Here is a 22,503-nt window from a genome sequence, read left to right as displayed (position 1 = left end):
TTTCTTAAGACCCCTCGAGTTCCTCATATGGAAGCTGGATTACATGTTTTAAGGTACTTAAAAGGTACTCCTGATGTTGGTATTCTCTTGAACAATTCTTCTGATCTTTCTCTCCAAGGCTACTGTGATAGTGACTAGGCAGCCTGCCCTGAGACTCGCAAGTCTGTTACTGGTTTCTATGTTTCTTTTGGAGGTAGTTTAATAAGCTGGAAGTCTAAGAAACAGCAGGTGGTGTCTCTCTCTTCTGCTGAAGCAGAATACAGGGCCCTAAGTAAAGCTGTGGCTGAATTGTCTTGGTTGGCTCGTTTGTTTTCTGATCTAGGTATGCATCTCTCAGCACCTATACCTGTTTTTTGTGACAGTATGGCAGCGATTCATATTGCTAAGAATCCGGTATTCCACGAACGCACCAAACACATTGAGCTCGATTGCCATTTCATCCGCACTAAGTTGGCTGATGGTTTAATATCTTTGAGTCACATTAATACTGCTTCCCAGCCAGCTGATGTATTCACTAAGTCTCTTGCAGGTGCTTCTCATCATTTTTTGCTTGGCAAGTTGGGCGTGTGCACACCCTCCAACTTGAGGGGGGTATTAGAGATAGTGCTATTACTTGAAGGATTGTGCCACCTTTGTATTTATTTGTACTGGGCTAAGCCCAATTGTTTGTTTTCTAATAAGTTGGTCGGGCAGTGGCCCAAGTAGTTGAGTGGACTACCAATTTTACCCTTGTATATATATAGCTTTTAGAATACAGATGTAAGGAACGATGGATATTTTCTGAAAGAGAATGTACAGATGCTTCTCGATTCCTCTCTCACTTTCTCTTAAACCCTAGTTACTTTTCTTCAAATCTCTCGATCTACAAATGTTTACAAAATTCTATATATTCTTTAGTCTTTACAACAAAAAAAGAGGACAAAAATATATGAAAAGGGTGTCCGATGTGCATCTCAAATTGTACGCTGAGAAATAAATAAAAAAATGTGTTTACTATAACAAGAAAATCGAAAATTTTATTTTCTGAATTTTTTTCTATAAAATGTATTTTGGGTGTTAATCTTTCGAAAACAGCCTCTCTATGCCTTCGGGGGCAGGGGTAAGGTCTGCGTACACACTACCCTTCCCAGACCACATTAGTGGGATTTTACTGGGTTGTTGTTGTTGTAGTATTTTGTGTGTTAACTGTTAAGTAGTGAAAAACGTTCTTCGATTTTTTTATTGAAGATTTATAATAAATATTAACAAATTCGATAGTAGTATTTTTTCTGAGTTTTTTGAGTATTAAAGAATGGAAAAAATGAAGAATGAAGTTGTCACACTATCAGGTTCAGAGGCGAATACCAAATTCAAAATCAACAGGTTCTAACTTTTAATATGTTTAGCTTTATACTCATTATATTTTTAGAGTTATGAGTTCATACATGCTATTTGTTGCAATTTTAAATTCAGATGAACCCGGTACCAAAGAACTGGAACCGCCACCGATCAGGTACCAAAGGACTGGAACCGCCACTGATCAGGTTAGTTATTAAGTAACTATGAGCTATTAATTTTAATTATAAACATTAATTGGCAATCTTATAAAAATGAGTGACATGTTATACTAGATTAAGCTATAAGAAATCTGTATATTATCAAAGTATATAACTTAAATCGATCAAAATAGGTTTGGCCCGGCCCCTTTCCCCACTCTCAATGGGCTCCACCCCAAACAAGAAAAGTCGCAGTGTGCTGCTTTGATATTAAGGATGCACACCAAACACCAAGATATATTTTCCATGCAATTCATTTTTGTTTGGCCATTTAACACTGTTGGATGGCAGAGGAAAAAGTCTTCTATAAAGTTTACATTACTGCAATTTGAGCAGGTTTGTTCATTCTCCACTTTTGTGCAAATTGCACCTAGAGAAGAAGATAACAAGTCTCCATATGTAGCATCATCTCTCTAGACAAATGTTACACTATATAAGAAGCACTACATGTGGCATAATTTCTTGCATCACTCCTCTGCCTCGAACTAAAACTATCAAAAATGAAACCATTTGGCTTTCAATTTGCAGCTATCCTTCTGTTATTGCTTGATACTATTATGACACTACAAACACAAGGAGCTTATGTTAAACCTCAGCGAGTCACGTGCTATAAACGTTACAGCAAATGCTATCGCAATACATAACTTGCCCTTCTGAGTGCCCTGAAGTTCACCCGAAAGATCCCTATGCTAAAGAATATTTTCTTGATTGTTACTCTCCCAAATGTGAAGCAGTATGTAGAAGTAAGAATTTTCAACTCATTCCATTTGTCACTAATATCAAGCAAAATTTGAGAAGCTTAGCAATTTTTGACATTTTTTGGTTGCAGAAGTAGTAATTGTAGGGAAATGACACCGAAAATAACAACAATAATAATAATACTACAATAAAATGATTTGTGAGCGGAAATACACCAACTGGCTTGAGTCGTGCTAGGCACTTTCCTAAGAAACTATTTCAGCAATGTGAAATGTTTTCCCAGGATTAAACAAGTCCATCTCCATTTATTTAGAGGATACAGGAATCAGCAAAATTAAATAATAAATCCAGCAAGTTGGAAGAGAAAGAGCAACTAATATCTTATGCCAATCAAAATATTATAAAAGAAGAAATTAGAAAGAGAGGGACGTATAGGAAGGAAAGAAGATAGAAGTATTTCTTCTTTGCTAATGATTAGCTTTTCTTGGTGTTTGATGATTGAAGAATGATGGCCTAATCATTGCTATATATAGGCCTAAGAAAAGTTTCTACACAAGACAAGTGTTCTACTTACTTGTCAAATTTTCTTCATGCAAGATGACACTTGGACAAAATAAGCCATTTGTTCATAGCTTCTAGAAGGCTTGCCACATGTAAAAACTCTTTACATGCATATTGACATTTGGTTTAAGGCATAATACTTGGACTCATTTATTTTGAAAACGGAAAAGGCCTAAAAATGCCACTCAACTTTCAGAAATGGTCTATCCATGCCATCCGTTAAAAAAATACTCATTTCATGCCACGACCGTTACACATTTGGCCCATCCATGCCATTATTGACTAACAGCTCAATTTTTTTATTTTTTTAATATTTATAACACCCACATTTCCACGTGTCCTGTTGTTATTGGTCCGAATTAACCCATGCCCCACTTAATTTTAACCTTGGTTAGGTCTACCTACCCAAACCCGACTCGGTTAAAACATACCCAAATCAATAACCCAACCCAAACTCTTCATACCAAATCCCCTTCTCTCCGGTCATCTTCCCCAAAAGGTGCTGGCAAAGAAGTAATTCAGAGAAGAAAGAAAAGAAGTTTCCGCCGTCATTATCGTCCTTAAACCAAGATGGAAAGCCAAATTTCTTCATGCGTGCGGTGAGAAAAGATGGAAGGTTAGAGTTATGGCTGTCCAACGGGACGGGCCGGCCCGTCCCGTCCCGCATCCCGTCCCGGTCCCGTCCCGTCCCGTCCCGTCCCGTTTCAAGTTAAATGGGATGGGCCATTGTTAAACGGGACACGAGATGGGACGGGACGGCCATTTCGTCTCGTTTGTCCCGTCCCGTTTCGTCCCGTTTCGTCCCGTCCCGTCCCGCGTCCCGCCAGTTTTTTTTTAAAAAACTAGCCGTTGGGCAACGGCTTAAATGGCAAAAATAGCCGTTGCCAACGGTCCAAACAGCCCCTACACTCCCAAAACACCCCCTAAGTTTATTAAATTACACTTTGGCCCTATTTTCTACTATAAATACCCCCCATTCTTCTTCATTTTTTCCCACAAAAAATCAATCTTCTCTCTCAAATCTCTTACATTCTAATATTCTATCTATATTCTATATTATTCTCTCAATTTTGTTACTATCAAGTATCAAATATCAACTATCAAGTATCAAGTGATATCTTTCAAGTTTCAACTTTCAAGTATTTGGGCAAATTTTTTGGAGCAACTTTCAAGCTTCAAATTAATTCGTCAAGTATTTGGAGCAATATTTCGGGCAATTTCTTCAAGTTTCAATATTTAATCACGGTGCACTCGTTCCATCTCCTAATTTTAATATATAATTTTTGCGTATCATTTTAGTGCTTAATTTTTGTGTTTACTTTACGTGTTATATTTTCGTATTTCATTTGTGTGTTTAATATTTGTGTTAGCTTTTTTAATTTAGTTTCGTATTTAAATTATGGCACCTAAAAATGTATTTGGTATTTTTAAAAAAAGTAGTAAAAAAAGTAGTAAAGGTGAAAGTAGTAGTAATCCTAATCCTAACCCTTCTCCTAGACCCTCTAGAGTTAGAAAGCATATTGATGAAATGACTCATGTTGATGAAACTTCATTTTCCCAACCCCCCACATTTTATGATGTTCATGTCAGAGAACAATTAGATCATGAACAATTAGATCTAGCCGTTGCAAACTTTAAAAACATAGTAATTTTCAAAAAACTAGACGTTTTTTTATAAAAATAAAATACACTTAAGGCCCACGAACCCGTCCCGTCCCGTCCAGTTCCGTCCCGTCCCATCCCGCCTCATCCCGTTTGTTAGCGGGACGGGATGGGACGACCGTTTCGTCCCGTTTGTCCCGTCCCGCCACCGTCCCGCTTAAATGTCGTCCCGTCCCTTCCCGTCCCGTTAATTTCGTCCCGTCCCGTCCCGTCCCGTCCCGTTGGACAGCCATAGTTAGAGTTGACAGAGGTGAAAATTGATCGGTCCGAAACTCTCCTTGCTTCTGGCCAAGATAGACGACTGAAATTACATCTCATTCGTGATGAAGAAGAAGAAACAGAAGAGGAACACGAAGATTTCCCTCTGGACGATGAAAAAAAGATGATTGAAACAATTCAAGAAAATGATGAAGAAATACTTGAAGAAGAAGAATAAGAAGAAGACAAGGTTGCAGACTGGAAGTTTCCAGCGACAAGCGGTGGCAGTGGAGATGGTGTTCGGAGAAATTCCCATGTCTAATTTCTGGAACTGGAAAGGGGGGATTTGGAATGGCTTGGGTTGGGTTTGGTTGGGGGTGGGTTGATTAATGGGGTAATAAGTTAATCGGGGTTGGGTTAATTCGGACGAATGAGGACATTATACGTGGAAATTCTGGGGTTTAAAAAAATTTAAAAAAAAGAATTTTGTGCCGTTAGTTCATTAATGGCATAGGTGAGCCATATGTGTAACGGTAGTGGCATGGAATGAGCATTTTTTTAACGGATGACATGGATAAACCATTTTTGAAAGTTGAGTGGCATTTTTAGGCCTTTTCCGTTTTGAAAATACTACCACAGTAATATCTGTTACATTGTATAAACTAGTGAATGTTCATTTGTATTTACAGAACGAAAACCAAATTGTGATGGACCTGGTGCAGCTTGTTACGATCCTCGTTTCATAGGTGGAGATGGGATTGTTTTCTATTTCCATGGCAAAAAAGATGAGCATTTCAGCCTAATTTCAGATGTCAATCTTCAAATAAATGCTCGTTTCATTGGCCTTCGTCCTACTGGCAGAACACGAGATTTTAAATGGATCCAAGCTTTAGGCCTCATATTTGGCTCACATAACTTCACTCTAGAAGCCACAAAGGCAGAATATTGGGATCAAGAAGCTGATCACTTAAAATTCACATATGATGGGATGAGTTTTAATGTTCCAATAGGCCATTCATCGGTCTGGAATTCCCCTGATGAAAATCTTGAACTTGAAAGGACCTCAGTAACAAATAGTGTAAGAGTTACAATTCAAGAAATAGTGGAAATCTCAGCCAATGTTGTTCCTGTGACAGAAAAAGACGACGCTATACATGGTTATCAAATTCCTAAAAATGATAGCTTTGCTCACTTAGAAGTGCAATTCAGGTTCTTTGGTTTGTCCCCAAAAGTTGAAGGCATTCTTGGCAGGACTTACGAGCCAAGTTTCAAGAATCCAGCCAAGCCAGGGGTCGATATGGCGGTTGTTGGCGGTGATGACAAGCAGAGGCGGATGCAGTGTACAACCTACGGGTTCAACTGAACCCATAACTTTTGACGCGGAGTAAAATTTCTATGTAAAAATTTCATTAAAATTGTAAAAATAGTAGATATGAACCCATAACTTTAAAAATATAATGGGTTAAATATTAAAAACCTTAAAATTGAACCCATAAGATTTAAATCCTGGATTAGCCTCTGATGACAAGTACAAGACTAGCTCACTTCTATCAGCTGACTGCAACTCTTGTGTTTTCACTCCTGGAAAAATGTTTGCTGAGAGAGATTTGGCATTAATGGACTATGGTTCTTTGGACTATACTGGTAGAGGTATTGATGGTGGAAAAGGAATTGTGTGCAAGAAATGAATTTTTTGTCTTATTAATCACATAATAAAAGAAAGGAAGCCAGCCAAATATGGCTATCCAATTAGTACAAGTTCAATTCTTATGTTTTATGCTACTAATAAGTAATGTAACAGTTTGAATTCAGCTATGTTTGTTCCCATCAATGCCTTGTTTATCTGATGTCAAATTTTTAGTTTGCTCTGGTGTTTTATGCTAGTAATATAGTTATAGCACGTTATTACTTTATTTTACAACTTATTATATTAGGCTTGATATGGTGAGTTACTTGTTTTAATTCAGTTTAACTCGATAGTACAAATTTTCACAAACTAAAGTAAATTCAGCTTAACGAATGAATGTTGAATACTACTCAAAAGATTTAAGGGATTTTGATAAAACAAAAACTAAAAAGGGCATAATAAATTGTCTTCGGCAAAGAAAAGAAGTTATCGCGAAAAAACAATTATAGAATCATGAGTCATGCATCACACCATATTTTTCTTTTTCAATCCTAGATTTAGTGTACTTAATCATATTTTCTTTTATGTTCCTTTTGACAAGTAATAAAGCTTTGAATTTAATCATCGGTAAAACTTCCTTTTCACGCCTTAGAAAAATTAAAACTTCTTTTTCTTCCATTTAATATACTCCTAGTACTTAGCACCAGTGACGAGATTTCTCAAGAAAGGAAAAAAAAAATTATCAAGTGTGGGGCCAAGGGGCGTCCCTTCCATAAAGCAAGTAAAGCAACTGCTTTAGCCCCACATTTATAAGGGCCCCATTTTTTGTTACACCTAATAGGTTATGCGTAAGTTTAAAAAAAGGATCTGTGAAGTGAAAAAAAATTAATTTCTTTCTTTAACAGGTATAGAGAAGAAAGATTTGCAACTGCTATGATTTCTGCCAAGAAAATTGCACTTGAAATGAATATCGAACCCGAATTTTGTATGAAACGTATGATATATAGGAAGTAACAATTGATGAGAATGATCATAATAAAATCTCAAAATCTTTCGAAGAATCCTTTGGAGTTGATTACTTTATACATTTAGACAAGTTTTTTTTTCACTTCAAAATAGATTTGAACAATTCGAAGCATATGAAAATATTTTTGATTTTCTATTTAGCGATAAAAATTAAGATCACTAGATGATGAAAATATTAAAAAATATTTCCTTAGTCTTGATTGTTCCTTAAAGCATAATAATCAATTCAATATTGATGGTTTGAATTTATTTTCGGAATTAGAAATATTAAGAAAATAGTACAATTAGAAGATAACAGTCTAATTGATACACTCGGTCAAAAAAATTGATTCTTTTTCCAATGCCTATATTACTTATGGAATAATATTAATAGCTCTTGTTTCCGTCGTTTCATAATAAAGAAATTTTCAAAATTAAAATTATAAATCTCACATATGATCAACAATTAAATTGATTAGTTATATTGTCAATTAAGAAAGACTTATTAGGAATTATTGATTATAAGAAAATTATTAATAATTTTGTATCTAAAGAACGCTAGAAATATAGACTTCAAATAAATAATTAATTTAAAAAAATAAAGTCAAGGCCCCTCACAAAGTTTGGCTTTAGGCCACAAAACTCGTCGGCCCGCCTCTGTGTGGGGCCAGAATGACACGTAGAGAGTATTGCAAAAACTCAATTATTGAATATGCTTTAGACAATTGGACAATCTTATCATAAACTTGTTTTCTGAAATTGATTACCCAATCAAATTAACTTTCTATTATTTAAATAGAAGTTTGAAACTACCGCGTTTCTTAACTCAATTACTCAACTAATTTGATTCTGAATATAGTACATCACTTAGTTCAACCACTCAGTTCAATACCATTCCTAGGGTTTATTCCACCTTAACATCGTGTCATTCTTGATCTTGAAGCTCCAAAAACACTCCTATGCAACTGGTACCTTTGATTTTTCCTTTTATTTATTTAGTTCTTTTTTTATTGTATATGTACCTTTAAACTACGCAGAATCATTTTCTTTTCTTAATTTTTTCACAGCTTGTGTAATTTAATTGGAGGAGATGGGCGGTTTTGAGCTAATATGGTTTGTAAGAGTAACTGTTATACTAATGATGGTTCCAAAGATTCTTGGTTGGGGAAAAGAAGGACACTATGTTATCTGCAAAATTGCTGAGGTAACTGAAGTTCTTTTTCTTTTATTACTATTTTGATGACCATTTTTTTTCCTCTTCTGTCATGTACTTTGAGTCAATTCTTGAAGAGATTGAATGTTTGGATAAAAGGGTGTTTAATATTTGTTAACTGTTTATGGATTTATTCATAAAGGTTGAATCTTTATTTACTTGTAGGATCTTGTATTGACTACTTATTTGATTTTGTATTTGGCATTTGCCTGAATACTTTGAGTCTTTTGAGAGGTTTTATGGGTGTCCATCCGTTGTTGCAGATGATAGTTTGTAAGGAAATGCAAGAGAAGAAAATAGCAAAATAGAGAGGAAAAGATCGTTCTCATTAGTTCATCAATGCTTTATAATTTTGACAACAATTGGATATGAACAGTGTAGTAGTAATCTGGAACAGCAGGACATTATTGAAATTACAATCATAACAAACTGAACTAGGGTGCTAAAGAAAATAAAAAAGGAAATTGGGACTACACTGTCATTGATGGAAACTTTGACATACTATTCCGGAAGCTCATGGTACTATCCACTACATAGTTTTGCTAAAATCATCTGATTTGGAGGTTGCTTGATCTGGCAATTATCTAGTGACAGAGAATGTAATGTCCCACTATACAATCAAATTTTCAACCAAGAAGGATCTTTTCTAATCTAGGTCTCTTTTCAACATAATATTTCATGTGTCAAATGTGATATTTCTAGGAAGTAGTGTCGATATCAGAGAATTCAGGGCCTCCATTTGGTTTTTGCCTTTTCATATTTACCCCCTTTTTAATTCAGTTTTGTTGATGTTCTAAAATAGATAGTCTTTGTGTGCTTCAACTAATCAGGTACTGGATAAAGATTCTGGTTAGACATTCCGATAAACTTGTTTGGTTGAAGCATATATTACATTGATTGATTTTATCTCAAATTTGACACTGCACTTCAAATTGGATAAAGTCTTAAGTACTTTTCTTTTAGTTTAGTGTTTAGAATGTCAAGGAAGTAACATGGAAAAGGATCGACAAATTTTTTTTAAAACATTTTTGGTCGAGCGAGCTCTTTAATTGGAAGTTAATGTGAATCTCTTGGGCCTTTCAGGAATATCTAACAGAAGATGCTTTGGCTGCAGTCAAAGAGTTACTCCCAGATCAAGCTGAAGGTGATCTTGCAGCTGTCTGCTCCTGGGCTGATGAGGTTAAGCACCACTACCCGTACTACCGCTGGAGTTCTCCATTACATTATGTTGATACACCTGATTTCTTGTGCAATTACAAATATTGCCGTAAGTGAAACTACGTATAATTGCTTCTATATAAATATTTGTTGATTTTTGGTTCATGTTTAGCTATTCATCTTGGTATCATGACTTACTCCCTAGAAATCAAATGAAAAAAGAAGTACAGTAAAAGTTCTATAAGTCGTGTCTGCATTTCCTATTGTTACTTGGTGCACTGAAGTCAAAGTAGCTCAACCTGATCCAGCATTTCATAGTTGACATTTTTTCTGTTATAACAATGAACCCTGATATGACATATTAAGATAAATCTTCTAATGCTGCAGTTTTGCATCTTAGCTTTGATCTGTTAATAACCTTTGGTCTAGCAAGTTTCCCATGGAAACTGATCTTTTACCTACTTTATGATAGGAGACTGCCATGACGGGCATGGACACAAGGACAGGTGCGTTACAGGAGCAATATACAACTACTCAATGCAACTTTCACAGGGATACTATGATTTGAATTCAGAAAAATGTGAGGAAGGATACCCCCCCCCCCCACCCCCCCCCCCCCCCCCCCGGGTTATTGATGCATTTATTGGACTGGAACTAATTAGTTTTAGTGACAGACAACTTGACTGAAGCGCTTATGTTCTTGTCTCATTTTGTTGGTGATGTACATCAGGTCAGCTCACTTGTCCTGGAACCTTGGTGTATGTAACTAAATAAACATAAATGTATGAGTCTTCATATAAACGTTTGGAACTATTGATAAGTTTCTTTTTGTTTTAAAAACTTGCTAAACAAAAGTTTCTTTTAGTCTTAAATAACAATGTACATACTGCTATACCTCTTGTGTACAAATACACCACATAACTGATGAAGAAGTTATCCACGGTACACGGAATTGAACCATTGGCAATGCCATCATTAATTTTCTTTTCATAAACCAGTTGTTTGTTTACCTCCTATCGTGCGGATGTCTTGATTATGATCATGAGACAGGATTACTGATTTAAAAAATTATGACCGTGAGGCAAATTTCACCAAATCCTAAGCTTGTACAGCATATATTTGATTTTTTTTTTTTTTAACTTACATCCAAATTTGAGTGGTGATCAGGGAAAAAAAGGTCCTGAAAGCTAAACTTAGTTTTGCCTTATTTTCTTTTCTGTGTGCAGCCTCTACATGTTGGTTTCACTGGAGATGTTGGTGGAAACACTATAGTAGTCCGTTGGTACAGGAGGAAGACTAATTTGCATCATGTAGGTCGTGAGTTTCTTTCGAGTATCAATTCGTTCTGATCTCATTTTGTTATTTGTGGTTTGAATTATTTCCTAGTATTTTTAGGAAACCCATAGTCCCTATAGTTTTAGGAAAACCCATTGTCCTAATAGATTTGGGAAAGGAAAACCTATGGTCAATGTCAAATTGGGAAACCTTTCTCTTAATATGTTTGGGACCTTTTGGGATCTATATATAGGGGTTGTAGTTGGGGATTCTATAGATTGTATTGTGCTTTTCTTCTCATTCATAGAGAAAACTCTCTCTGCTTTTGCCCGAGGATTAGGCTTAGCCGAACCTCGTTAAATCCTTGTATTGATTTTTTTTTCTCTATTTGCTTTGTGTGTGATTGTGTGCTAGTTAACCCACGATATTCCGCAACAATTGGTATCAGAGCAAGGTTCGGGTTTCTACATATAATCTAGGGTTAAGATGTCTTCATCATCTTCAACAAAGTACGAAGTAGAGAAATTTGACAGGGGTTCTAGTTTCAGTCTATGGAAGATTAGGATGAAATCGTCCCTGGTGTTACAAGGGTTATGGAAGGCAATTGATGAGGATTTTCCTGAAGAGATGAAGGAGACAGAGAACGCAGACCTGAAGGAGAGGGCTTTGAGTGCGATCTTCATGAGCTTTACAGATAGCGTTCTTCGGGAAATTGCTGAAGAAACTTCTGCAGCAACGGCATGGAAGAAGCTGGAAAATCTATATTCTAAGAAATCGCTAACAAACGGCCTCTACCTGAAAAAGAGGTTATACAATCTCCGTATGAATGAAGGTACATCTGTTAAAACTTACATTGATGAGTTTAATTCAATTATAATGGACCTAAAGATTGTGGATATCAAAATTGAGAGTGAGGATCGGGCCTTGATTGTGTTATGTTCTTTACCACCGTCTTATGATACTTTTGCCGATACGTTGCTATATGGGAAAGACAACATTTCACTAGAAGATGTTAGTAATGCACTGAAATCTAAAGAGTTGAAAAAGAGCTTTCCAGACAGCAGAATTGAGGGCGAGAGTCTTGTGATTAGAGGAAGAACACTACAAAAAGACTTTAACAGGAAAAAGTTAACCGCCAAATCAAAGTCTGGAGCAAGGAAACAACACTGTTATGAGTGCGGGGAGCAAGGTCACTACAAGAGAGATCGTCCTAAGCTGAAGGAGAAAAGAGGAAAGCAAAAAATAGATAATTCGGCAAATATTGTTGACACTGGCAATAATTCTGATGATAGTGACCATGCAGGGGAAGTCTGTGCTGTGAGTTCTAGTCATGGGCGGAATTCTTGGGTTCTTGATTCTGGTGCTACTTTCCACATGTGTCCACACAAGAATTGGTTTGCAACTTACAATGAATTGAGTGGGACTATCTATATGGGAGATGATAATCCATTACCAGTAGAGGGGGTTGGTAACATCAAATTGAGAATGTTGGACGGAATTATCTGAAACATTGAGTGTTGGCATGTTCCTCAAATAAAGAGAAATTTGATTTCTCTTTCGACTTTGGATGATCAAGGGTATAAATTTCACTCCGAGAATGGAATACTTAAAGTGTATAAAGGCTCCATGGTACTCATGAAGGATAAACTACATTCTAAATTTTATCATCTTTAGACTAGTGTAGTTGAAGGGGAAGCTGCTGTAGCTTCTGGGAAAAGTGATCTGAATCAGTCTCAGTTGTGGCACTTGCGACTTGGCCATATGAGTGATAATGGATTGTCTTTGTTGAGTAAGCAGAATTTGCTAAATAGGTACAAAAATCAAGTTTTGAATTTTTGTGAGCATTGTGTGTTTGGTAAACAGACAAGGGTAAAGTTCATCAAGAAGGCCGAGCACAAGATCACAGACAAGTTAGATTATATACACTCTGACTTGTGGGGTCCAAACATAGTTCTCTCCAAGAATGGTGCCAGGTATTTTATGACTTTGATTGATGATTACTCAAGGATGGTGTGGTGTATTTTCTGAAAACAAAAGATGAGGCATTTTCGACATTTGTTAAATGGAAGACGATGGTTGAGAGGCAGACGGAAAGAAAAGTTAAGTGCCTTCGAACTGACTATGGGTTGGAATTTTGCAATTTTGAGTTCGATAATTTCTGCAGCAGGGAGGGCATAGTGAGACACCGCACTTGTGTCGGAACACCACAACAAAATGGTGTTGCAGAACGTATGAATAGAACGCTTTGTGATAGGGCACGAAGCATGCTTTCACACTCATGTGTTAGCAAAGATTTTTGGGCTGAAGCAATCAATACAACTTGTTATTTGGTCAACAGATCTCCATCCACAGCTATTGAGTTCAAAACGCCTTTTGAGGTATGGTCGGGTTCGCCTTCTGATTATTCAAATTTAAGGATATTTGGTTGTCCTGCTTATGCTCATGTGAGGGATGGAAAACTTGAGCCGAGGGCAAAGAAGTGCATATTTCTAGGGTATGCAACTGGAGTAAAAGGTTATAGGTTATGGTGCACAGATCAAAAGACTCCAGGGCTAATTATTAGTAGGGATGTAACATTCAATGAATCTGCCTCACTAGACAGTCAGAGGGAGAAGGCAATAGCAGAAACAAATCGTGGTGTCAGTGACCGCATAGAGCTAGAAATTGAATCTCCACTAGCTCAGCCCAGTAGTTCTAAAGTAGAGGAAGTGGAGGGGGTACAAAATATTGATCAAAATGATAATGTTGATGCATCTGCGCAACAACAACCATATAGCATTGCAACAGGCAGAGAGAAGAGAGTGATCAACCGAAAGCAAAGGTTTGCAAACGTAGTGGATGGGAATCTTCTTGGATATACGAATCCAATGGGATTTGCTTTGGCAGTTGCAGAGACCGTTGATGCATTTGAGTGTTATAGCTACTCAAAAGCTATTCAGAGTACAGAACCAAATCGACGGATTAGTGCTATGGCTAAAGAGATTGAGTCTCTTAACAAGTTTAGGCGTTGCCTAGACTTGGTTGATGTGTGCGGCAATGGATAGAGCCCTTGCGAGGGCTGAGGGCAAGGTAGAGAGACGTTGTTCCTGTTGATGAAGAGAATTCAAGCCAAGGGGAAGATTTGTTATTTGTGGCTTGAATTATTTCCTTGTATTTTTAGGAAACTCATAGTCCCTATAGGTTTAGGAAAACCCATTGTCCTATATGTTTGGGGCCTTTTGGGATCTATATATAGGGGTTGTAGTTGGGGATTCTACAGATTGTATTGTGCTTTTCTTCTCATTCATAGTGAAAAACTCTCTCTGCTTTTGCCCCGAGGATTAGGCTAAGCCGAACCTCGTTAAATCCTTGTGTTGATTTTTCTTCTCTATTTGCTTTGTGTGTGATTGTGTGCTAGTTAACCCACGATATTCCGCAACACATTTTTTTGGGTCACTGAATAAAATTGTTGAGGTGTAACATCTTCGAGCAGATTTATTCATTTCGTGTTACTATTAAATATACAAAATATTTATCATTTATAGTCCCTTTCGTTTGAAATATATTTAGATGGTACCTTCTTTCTACCTCTCGAATTACGTATTCACTTTCTCTACTCTGAAAACAAAAGGCAAGTTCTGAGCGTGTTTGCCTCTTCTTAGATTTTAACTGTCAAATGATACTAGAGAAGTAGTATATGCATCTTAATCTGTATGAGCATAAGAGAAGAGGTGTATCTTGAAATTTAAACTATTTATGTGAACCATGCACAAATTAGATATCTGTTTAGAAACAGTCACTGTAACTTCTTGAATTTACTTCATTCAGGTATGGGATACCATGATTATTGAATCCGCATTGAAGACATACTACAAATCTGACCTCACGTTAATGATACAAGCTCTTCTGAGAAACATCACTGTAAGTTTTAGTTGAGTCTTCATACAAAGTATTAAGTATCTATTCGTTAGAGATATGACCTTTACATTTCTAAAGGTGAAGTTGGAAATTGTTATATTGTGCATGAATTGTGGGAGGATTTCATCATCCCAGTGCCACAGTGCTCACTGAAAAGAGTCTCACACTCTGTTTTATTCTCTTAAAGAAAATATTACGATCCTTTCAGCATAAACCGAGTCTCTGAAATCGTAGTCAAAATCTACTTCACATGGATTCCACTTTCTGATCCAGCAATATGTAACATATTGTTTTCCCTAGCTTATCTAGAAAATCTTTCTGCAATATATATGTAAATGGAGATAGTTTAGCAGAGAAAATTAAATTAAAACAATTCTTTCCCGCCAAATGATGTTTTCTTTTCAAGAAATTAGATGAATGTTACAAAATGGATGTTCAACCACTATCTCGAAGGGGAGTTGCTTCGGTGACTGGAAGTTCCTCAACAGCATGTAATTGAGATCTCTACCATGCCTCTTCAAGTTCATGCAATTTTTGTTTTGTTTTGATTTTTGAATGTGCAGAAAGCACCAACTCTCGAACTTGTTAAGCTCAAAATTTAGCAGTTTGAGTATGTCTCTTTTCACTAGCTTCTCAGGACCTGGAGAAGACATTGTGTTCTTGATGCTTGTCAAAAGAAAAGAGACGGTTTAATTGTTGATCCTGTCTTCTATTCTCTTAATTCCGTCATCATTTGTAATTTATGTATTTGTAACTGGAAATAGGATGAATGGTCCGATGATGTTCCATCTTGGGAAAATTGCAAGAAGATGGTCTGTCCTGACCCGTAAGTTATTCTTTTTCTTTTCCTTTTGGTCCCTTAGAACCTGCATCCCGTTCTCCCGCCCTCTTTTCTTTGTGGATTACGGTGTTTTGATCTTTGACTTCTCAATATATGGTCAGAGCAGAGCTAGATGATTTTTATTTCTTGTGTGGAGAATCTCATATGCGATGTAAAAGCTGTTAGTTAAGGTAAGGTAAATATTATTAAAAAAGTGGCACCAAGTAGGTGTAGTGGTGTGTGCATTACAAAAAGCAAAACCTCAAGACCTTACTCATGTAAGGCATTGAAGAATTCTATCAATATATCCACATCAATTACATTTGTCATCTTGCACCAGTATGCTAATGTAGAGATACAATTTTTTGTAAGTATTTATTTATGAGTTCTTGTCTTCAAGGATTATCGAGTCTCGCATTATAGGGGTGTGATCCTTCCAACGTACGTACATACATACATATATATAAAAACAGCGCACTACTTTGAAGAACATGCTTTTACAGGTATGCTTCTGAAAGTGTCCGTTTGGCCTGCAAATTTGCCTACAGAAATGCAACTCCGGGAAGCACTTTGGGAGGTAAAAACTGATCTCTGTGGTCTTCTTTCACTTTCTAACGTTTATTTGAATGACATGCTTGACATTCATAAAGATCCAAAATTATATTGGAAAACCCTTTAAATCTTAATCGTCCGAGTAGATCAGTAAAAGGTTAAAGACGAAGTTTCTTTATAAACAAGTTTTGCTTCTTAATCTGACTGTCATCAGAGAAAGCCTTTCTTTGTGGCTCTGACTATGGGAAAACCCAACTTAGAAGAAAATATTCAGTCATGCTATGGTATGTAATAATTGAGCTCTTGACGCTGTAATGAAATTTAAATTGACAATTATCAACCAATTCTTGAACGTGCTGTTACGTGATGTTGGGAAGTCCTTTTTGCCCTGATTGATAATAATTAGACTGATGTGTATATTTTTAGTAGTTGTCGTCCTTATCTCTTCACTATTATTACATGATCTTGCTTTGCCTTTAGATAGGTCCATTTTCTTAACTTGTCTCTACAAAAACTACCTATACATGTGTTGATCGATATGTGCATGGAACGATGGAAAGCCTAGCCATGTACAGTTACAGTCTTTCTGTAACAGTAATTAGCTGACATCGGCCAAGCCTCCATAGGCATCACTAAAAATTACACATGACTATATTCAGTATAATGCCATGTCTCTTAGTTCACTAATCTTCAATTATCTGTTTGTTGCCTAGACGATTACTTCCTTTCTCGGCTTCCTGTAGTGGAGAAGAGGTTAGCGCAAAGTGGGATCCGCTTGGCCGAAGTTCTAAACCGAATTTTCAGTAAGCAACCACTTGCTGCACAATGAAGATTACAGGGAAGTAATGAAGATAAACTGCAGAAGAAAGTCAAAAGTAGGGGACCACGCAATGCAACTTCCTTCATAACTTGGAGTTTCCCTCACGTCAAGAAATGAAGCCTACCTAAAATGCCTTATAAGTCAACCATTACTTAAAAAAGTGTAATAAAATGTACCTTTAAATGTACAACTAGTCACCACATGTGATAGATGCTGCAGGCAACATTAGAATATGCTCTATGTTGCTTTTATGAATAATCTACTTCTATTTACTTAAGATAGGAGGAACATTTAGCTTGTACACAATAACAACTATATTGAACATTTTGTATATATAGAACAAGCTCATCTTAGTGGGACATTTCTGTTTCTTGCTACCAGTCTAAGTAATAACTCCATTTTTACTTCTTTAAGGATGTTGAGGTTAACTTCATTAAGCAGTATTTTCTTTTTCTGTCTTGCTTTTATCACCCAACCTGGTGTTAAAGCATGGAGCAAAGAGGGTCATATGATGACTTGTCAGATCGCCCAGGTATACATGTATATAAGATTTCTTGATATTCATTAAGCAAGACAAAAATTTTAATTCTCCTAATTCTTAAATGTCAATTTAATTCTGTTAACGTAAATATTTTCTTCAAATAAGAAGAGTTATTTCATGTGATAATAGGACCTGTTGAATGATGAGGCAGCTCATGCAGTTAAGATGTTGTTGCCGGAATATGTTGACGGCGACTTATCGGCACTCTGCGTATGGCCGGACCAAGTCCGGCATTGGTATAAATATAGGTGGTCAAGTCCTCTACACTTCATTGATACCCCTGATAAAGCTTGCAACTTTGACTATGATAGTAAGTCGAATGCTTACATCAAAAATGTGATGTCTTTTTCTCTTTTTTCACATTTTGAACCTGTAATATTATTACTTGGGCCATGAACTCATAGTATTATTTTGTATGGTGAAAAGGGGACTGTCACGATCAACATGGAGTGAAGGATATGTGTGTTGCTGGTGCAATTCAGAATTTTACCACTCAGCTCTCTCATTACCGAGAGGGAACTTCTGATCGTCGATGTAAGAATCAAAATAGTAAACTTTTTTATACTGTCGGTAAACAAAACTGAAACTCGAGAGAACCTAAAAGTAACTAATTTTACCCCATGGAGATTGATGTTCAAGAGCTTGGTCACATTTTCTCGATTCAGTTATGATTTGTTTTAATTCGACTTTTGGGGTTTGATAATTACAGATAATATGACAGAGGCCTTGTTATTCTTGTCACATTTCATGGGAGATATTCATCAAGTATGCACTAACTCTTTTTGGCGTTGGAAACTTCAATTTGAACGTTACATAATTGATAGCAGCTTACGATTTTTTTATTACAAAATAACTTGTTCCCTTGTGGTTTTTGTGATTTCAGCCATTGCATGTTGGCTTTACAAGTGACGCAGGAGGAAATACTATTGATTTGCGCTGGTTTAGGCACAAATCAAACTTGCACCATGTAAGTATGTATATTAGTAGAGCCTGATCCATGATTTAAAATTAGTGAGTTCAAAACTATGGATACGATTTATTATATACAAAATTTGTACATGTACAGATTAGTATGATCTAAAGTCATTATGTTAAGCTTAAATCCGGCTATGACAATAAGATAAGAAGCAACTCTATATATACTGTAATTATCAAAAAAAAAATATTAATGTTTTGTATTCTTTGTATAAAAAAAAAAATTGATGGTATATATAGGTGTGGGATAGAGAGATCATTCTGACAGCTGCAAAAGACTACTACGCAAAGGATGTAGACCTTCTTGAAAAAGACATTGAAGGAAACTTCACTGACGTAAGAACTTTGTCTAGATTAAAATTTTCATATAGAATAATAATTTTATTTGTAAGATTGATGGGGTGAACAAACATACTCAGGGAATCTGGTCCGATGATCTTGCTTCCTGGAGGGAATGTGGCAATCTCTTTTCCTGTGTCAACAAGTGAGTTCTTCCTCCTTTTTGTTTTTCAGTTTATCGCTCAAATAACTTATTTTCTACTAATGGTGAGTTGTTTAAAATTTCTCCACCCTTAACTAAAGGTCTTAAGTTCGTGCCCTAAACTAAGAATGGAAAACCTTTGGCAAGGGATTGATTTACCCCCTTTAGTAGGTTTATCCATCGCAAATCCAAATTAATCGAGCCAATATGCTTCAGAAATTAGATGATAAACCAAAGAAGAAACTTACTTTCTTCTGCAATTATTCCATGTCATTTTGTGTAAATGAAAATGAGTCACCAAAATCTTGTTAAGGTGTGCCCAATTTTGTCTGGGTCAGGGTCTCAACATAGTTGCTTCATTTTAGGTCGCGCCCTTGACCCCTGATTGAATCTGTATGCCGAAGATATAGACAGCATATATGAATCTTTAGAGATTTAAAAATAGAATTCATAAAAAAAAAGTATTTTTTAAAATGACTGCTATTTGGGATGGGAGGAGTATAAAAAAACACTGAATTTGTCAGTGTAAATGAATATTGACTCTATTAATGCGATTTAATCTACTGTAGAAGGTTATTCGCTTTATTTTTTCAAGTTGTGATTCCATTGATTACGGATAGTACCTTTAATAACCTTCAATAACCTGAAAATATATAATTATAATTTAAAAAAAAACAAACCTTATACACTTCACTGGTGGATTGAGATAATAAGAAGAGAGTAAGTTGGGCCATGTCAACTTGAATGGGTTGAGAACACATGGATAGGCTTCCTGAGCTAGTCCACTTCTTATGAAGCCCAATTAATGGTAGGTTGGGCCAGGTCAACTTGAATGGGTTGAGAACACATGGATGGGCTTCCTGAGCTAGTCCACTTCTTATGAAGCCCAATTATTGTATGTTTCGTTGGGCTCGGACTTGGCAGGTTGGCCCAACAGGTTTGCTATCGGTCATGCTAAGGTTAATTAGCCAAAATTTCACGGTATAGCCAGTTTTCGGACTGGTCAATCAAAAATAGCCAGTGTTTACCAAGTCAATGAAAAATAGCCACCGTTTTGCTGCAATAGAGACCGGCCCAGCATAATATACTGGAGTTCGGTGCACTTGTGTATGAACTCCAGTATAATATACTGGATACTGGAGAACTGGTGCTACAAACTCCAGTATATTATACTGGACCATTATACTTGCTGGAACTCCAGTATATTATGCTGGAGTTCTAGTGTATTTATGCTGGAACTCCATCATATTATGCTGGAGTTCCAGCATACTATCCTGGAACTCCAGTATAATATGCTGGAGTTCAAGTATACTTATGCTGGAACTCCAGCATAATATACTGGAGTATTTTCCGGGTTTTGAACAGTGTTTTCGTTCAGATTTATCTTTACATAAAAAGTGGCTAAATTTCGATAACTTTTGAAATTGGACTATTTTTGAACGACCAGTTGTAAGTCTGGCTATTTTTAAAAATAAGAACATAAATTTCGCATTCAAGTTTGGGAAACTTAGTTATAAGCAAATATTAATTTTCAAAACTTACCACTCTTTTATAAACATTAGGTAATAGAAGCCCGTAAACTATTGATTAATCCAAATTTGTGCCCACTAAGCTTATTAAGAGGGATAAATATTCTTTCCATCTCAGCATTCAAACTTGGTGAGAAAATCCCAATCATCCCATCGCACCTCTTAGCGGTAAAACTTACCACTTCAAATAATAATTATACTTTTTCACTTGTCTTACTGCTTTATATGAAACTTACTTTTGAATGGTTCAGGACAAAAAGCTCCTTCAGACTAGGAAAGTTAAGGTGGAAATCTAGAGATGGAATAGTCATAGTGTCAAATGTTAGTGTCCAATTTTAATGTTGGTGTTGTCCACTTATTGATCATGGCGTAAATGTCATAAATATTTCAAGACTTTGACCAAGTAAAAATAAATTTTTTTTGAGAAAGGACTTTTTCTATAAATAAAAAAAAACATGCATCCAGAAAAACTAATAAAAAGAACAAAGAAAAATGAAAAATAATATTTGATGTGATTTTCCAGGTTTGCTACGGAAAGCATTAGTATAGCTTGCAAATGGGGATACAAAGGTGTTGAAGCTGGTGAAACTTTATCAGGTATAAAAAAAAAGGAAAATGAATTATACTCCATATATATTAGCACAATAAAAAGGCAATTTTATGTGACGTTTTTTGTCCCCTTTTTTTTCTTTCTTTTACAGATGATTACTTCAATTCAAGACTTCCAATAGTGATGAAACGAATAGCACAAGGTGGAGTGCGATTAGCCATGCTTCTAAACAAGGTTTTCGGAGATTCTCAAGAAGATTCAGTAGCACCAACTTAATTGTAATTTCTTCGAATAGAAAATAAATTTAATAAAAAATGACAAACATAGTAGTTAATTTCTTTTTAATATTTGACAAAAAAAAATTACCCGACAAGTGTCGTATAGTATGCTCCCCGTATAACTCGAGATGACATATCTTGTATCCTGTAATTACAAATGTGGATGTTACTAAAAGTGAAACTACATTGTCTTATGTTTCAATACAAACAGTAAAATATTTATCTTTCCTATGGTTCTGAGTTCTCGCACGCACAGATATATATTGGAGCTAATTACAATTCTAACTTGTGACACTATTGCGACATCTTAAACACTAAAGTACTGTACCTTAAGAATAAGTTTATGTGTTACAAATTTAGTAACCCTATATAAAAAAAAAAAAAGAAAAAAAAAAGTCATTTTGGAACATAATCAAACCATTTTCCCCAATTCCAAAACATACTTGAGTAGTTATACTCCTTTGGTTTTCAAATTAAACGCTTTGTTTGATTTTTCTATTAGGATTTGACTTTTGAATGACAATTAATATATAACAGAAATAAGAAATTATCCGAAACAACTTATCTTTGGCAAATTCCAACTAAAAATAATAAATTAGCTGAAAAACATCTAACTATAGTAAACTGGGCAAATATATATTATGGTCTAGCTAGTTATATATAGTAGGCGTAGCCATTACACATTTCCCCATTGATTTACGCAAGTAGGATTATTTTTTGACCTTATGTTATTTTTCCTAAATTTGGCTGTTAGAGATGGCGAGGGGAAAACTATTAAATGCTTAAACTATTGGGAACGAATTGTATAACTTGTTTCATACAGGGGAATGACAGTTAACAGAATAAACCTAAAAACTTGTCCAAAGATTTTAATGCTGGTGGATGCCTTAGATAAAATGAAAGGAGCAATGCAAGGGGCTACAGAACTAAGGTCAAAAGGAAGTGTGACTTTAATTGAAGCAATTATTAGGGTAGCCTCCTCATAAAGAGTTAAGAAGCGACAGTTCTCCAAATTGGATACCATTGAAAAATCTAAAGGAAAAATGGAAAATTTTCTCATAACAAAATTAGGCCGATGATCGAGGTAGCTAGGGGAAGCCTCAATTCAAGCCCACCCCACAAGTGTT

The 22,503-nt window shown here is 35.9% G+C and overlaps 2 protein-coding genes across 3 annotated transcripts; both read left to right on the top strand.

The window, feature by feature from the left end:
* Positions 1-8,061: 8,061 nt before the first annotated feature.
* LOC109215316 (endonuclease 4-like) lies at positions 8,062-17,402 on the top strand. Of its 2 annotated transcripts, none has more exons than XM_019379355.1 (10): positions 8,062-8,255; positions 8,355-8,491; positions 9,615-9,767; positions 10,131-10,164; positions 10,333-10,388; positions 10,885-10,968; positions 14,741-14,833; positions 15,595-15,656; positions 16,154-16,227; positions 16,916-17,402. In XM_019379355.1, exons 2-10 carry the CDS (start codon positions 8,378-8,380, stop codon positions 17,029-17,031), a joined length of 786 nt encoding a protein of 261 aa, XP_019234900.1. In that variant the 5' UTR covers positions 8,062-8,255; positions 8,355-8,377; the 3' UTR covers positions 17,032-17,402. The 2 variants fall into 2 exon arrangements, with proteins under 2 accessions (XP_019234900.1, XP_019234899.1); XM_019379354.1 differs by having other exon boundaries at positions 8,064-8,255; positions 9,584-9,767; positions 10,131-10,238.
* Positions 17,403-17,421: 19 nt separating this feature from the next.
* Positions 17,422-21,607, top strand: LOC109215315 (endonuclease 1). The gene is made up of 9 exons (XM_019379352.1): positions 17,422-17,554; positions 17,693-17,873; positions 17,990-18,097; positions 18,273-18,328; positions 18,447-18,530; positions 18,779-18,874; positions 18,958-19,022; positions 21,072-21,145; positions 21,250-21,607. Exons 1-9 carry the CDS (start codon positions 17,438-17,440, stop codon positions 21,372-21,374), a joined length of 906 nt encoding a protein of 301 aa, XP_019234897.1. The 5' UTR covers positions 17,422-17,437; the 3' UTR covers positions 21,375-21,607.
* Positions 21,608-22,503: the final 896 nt, after the last annotated feature.

The sequence above is a fragment of the Nicotiana attenuata genome, unplaced genomic scaffold (genome assembly GCF_001879085.1).
Source record: "Nicotiana attenuata strain UT unplaced genomic scaffold, NIATTr2, whole genome shotgun sequence".
Lineage (NCBI taxonomy): Eukaryota > Viridiplantae > Streptophyta > Magnoliopsida > Solanales > Solanaceae > Nicotiana > Nicotiana attenuata.
Note: the sequence above shows the minus strand (reverse complement) of the source record. Positions and strands in the feature narration are given on the sequence as shown.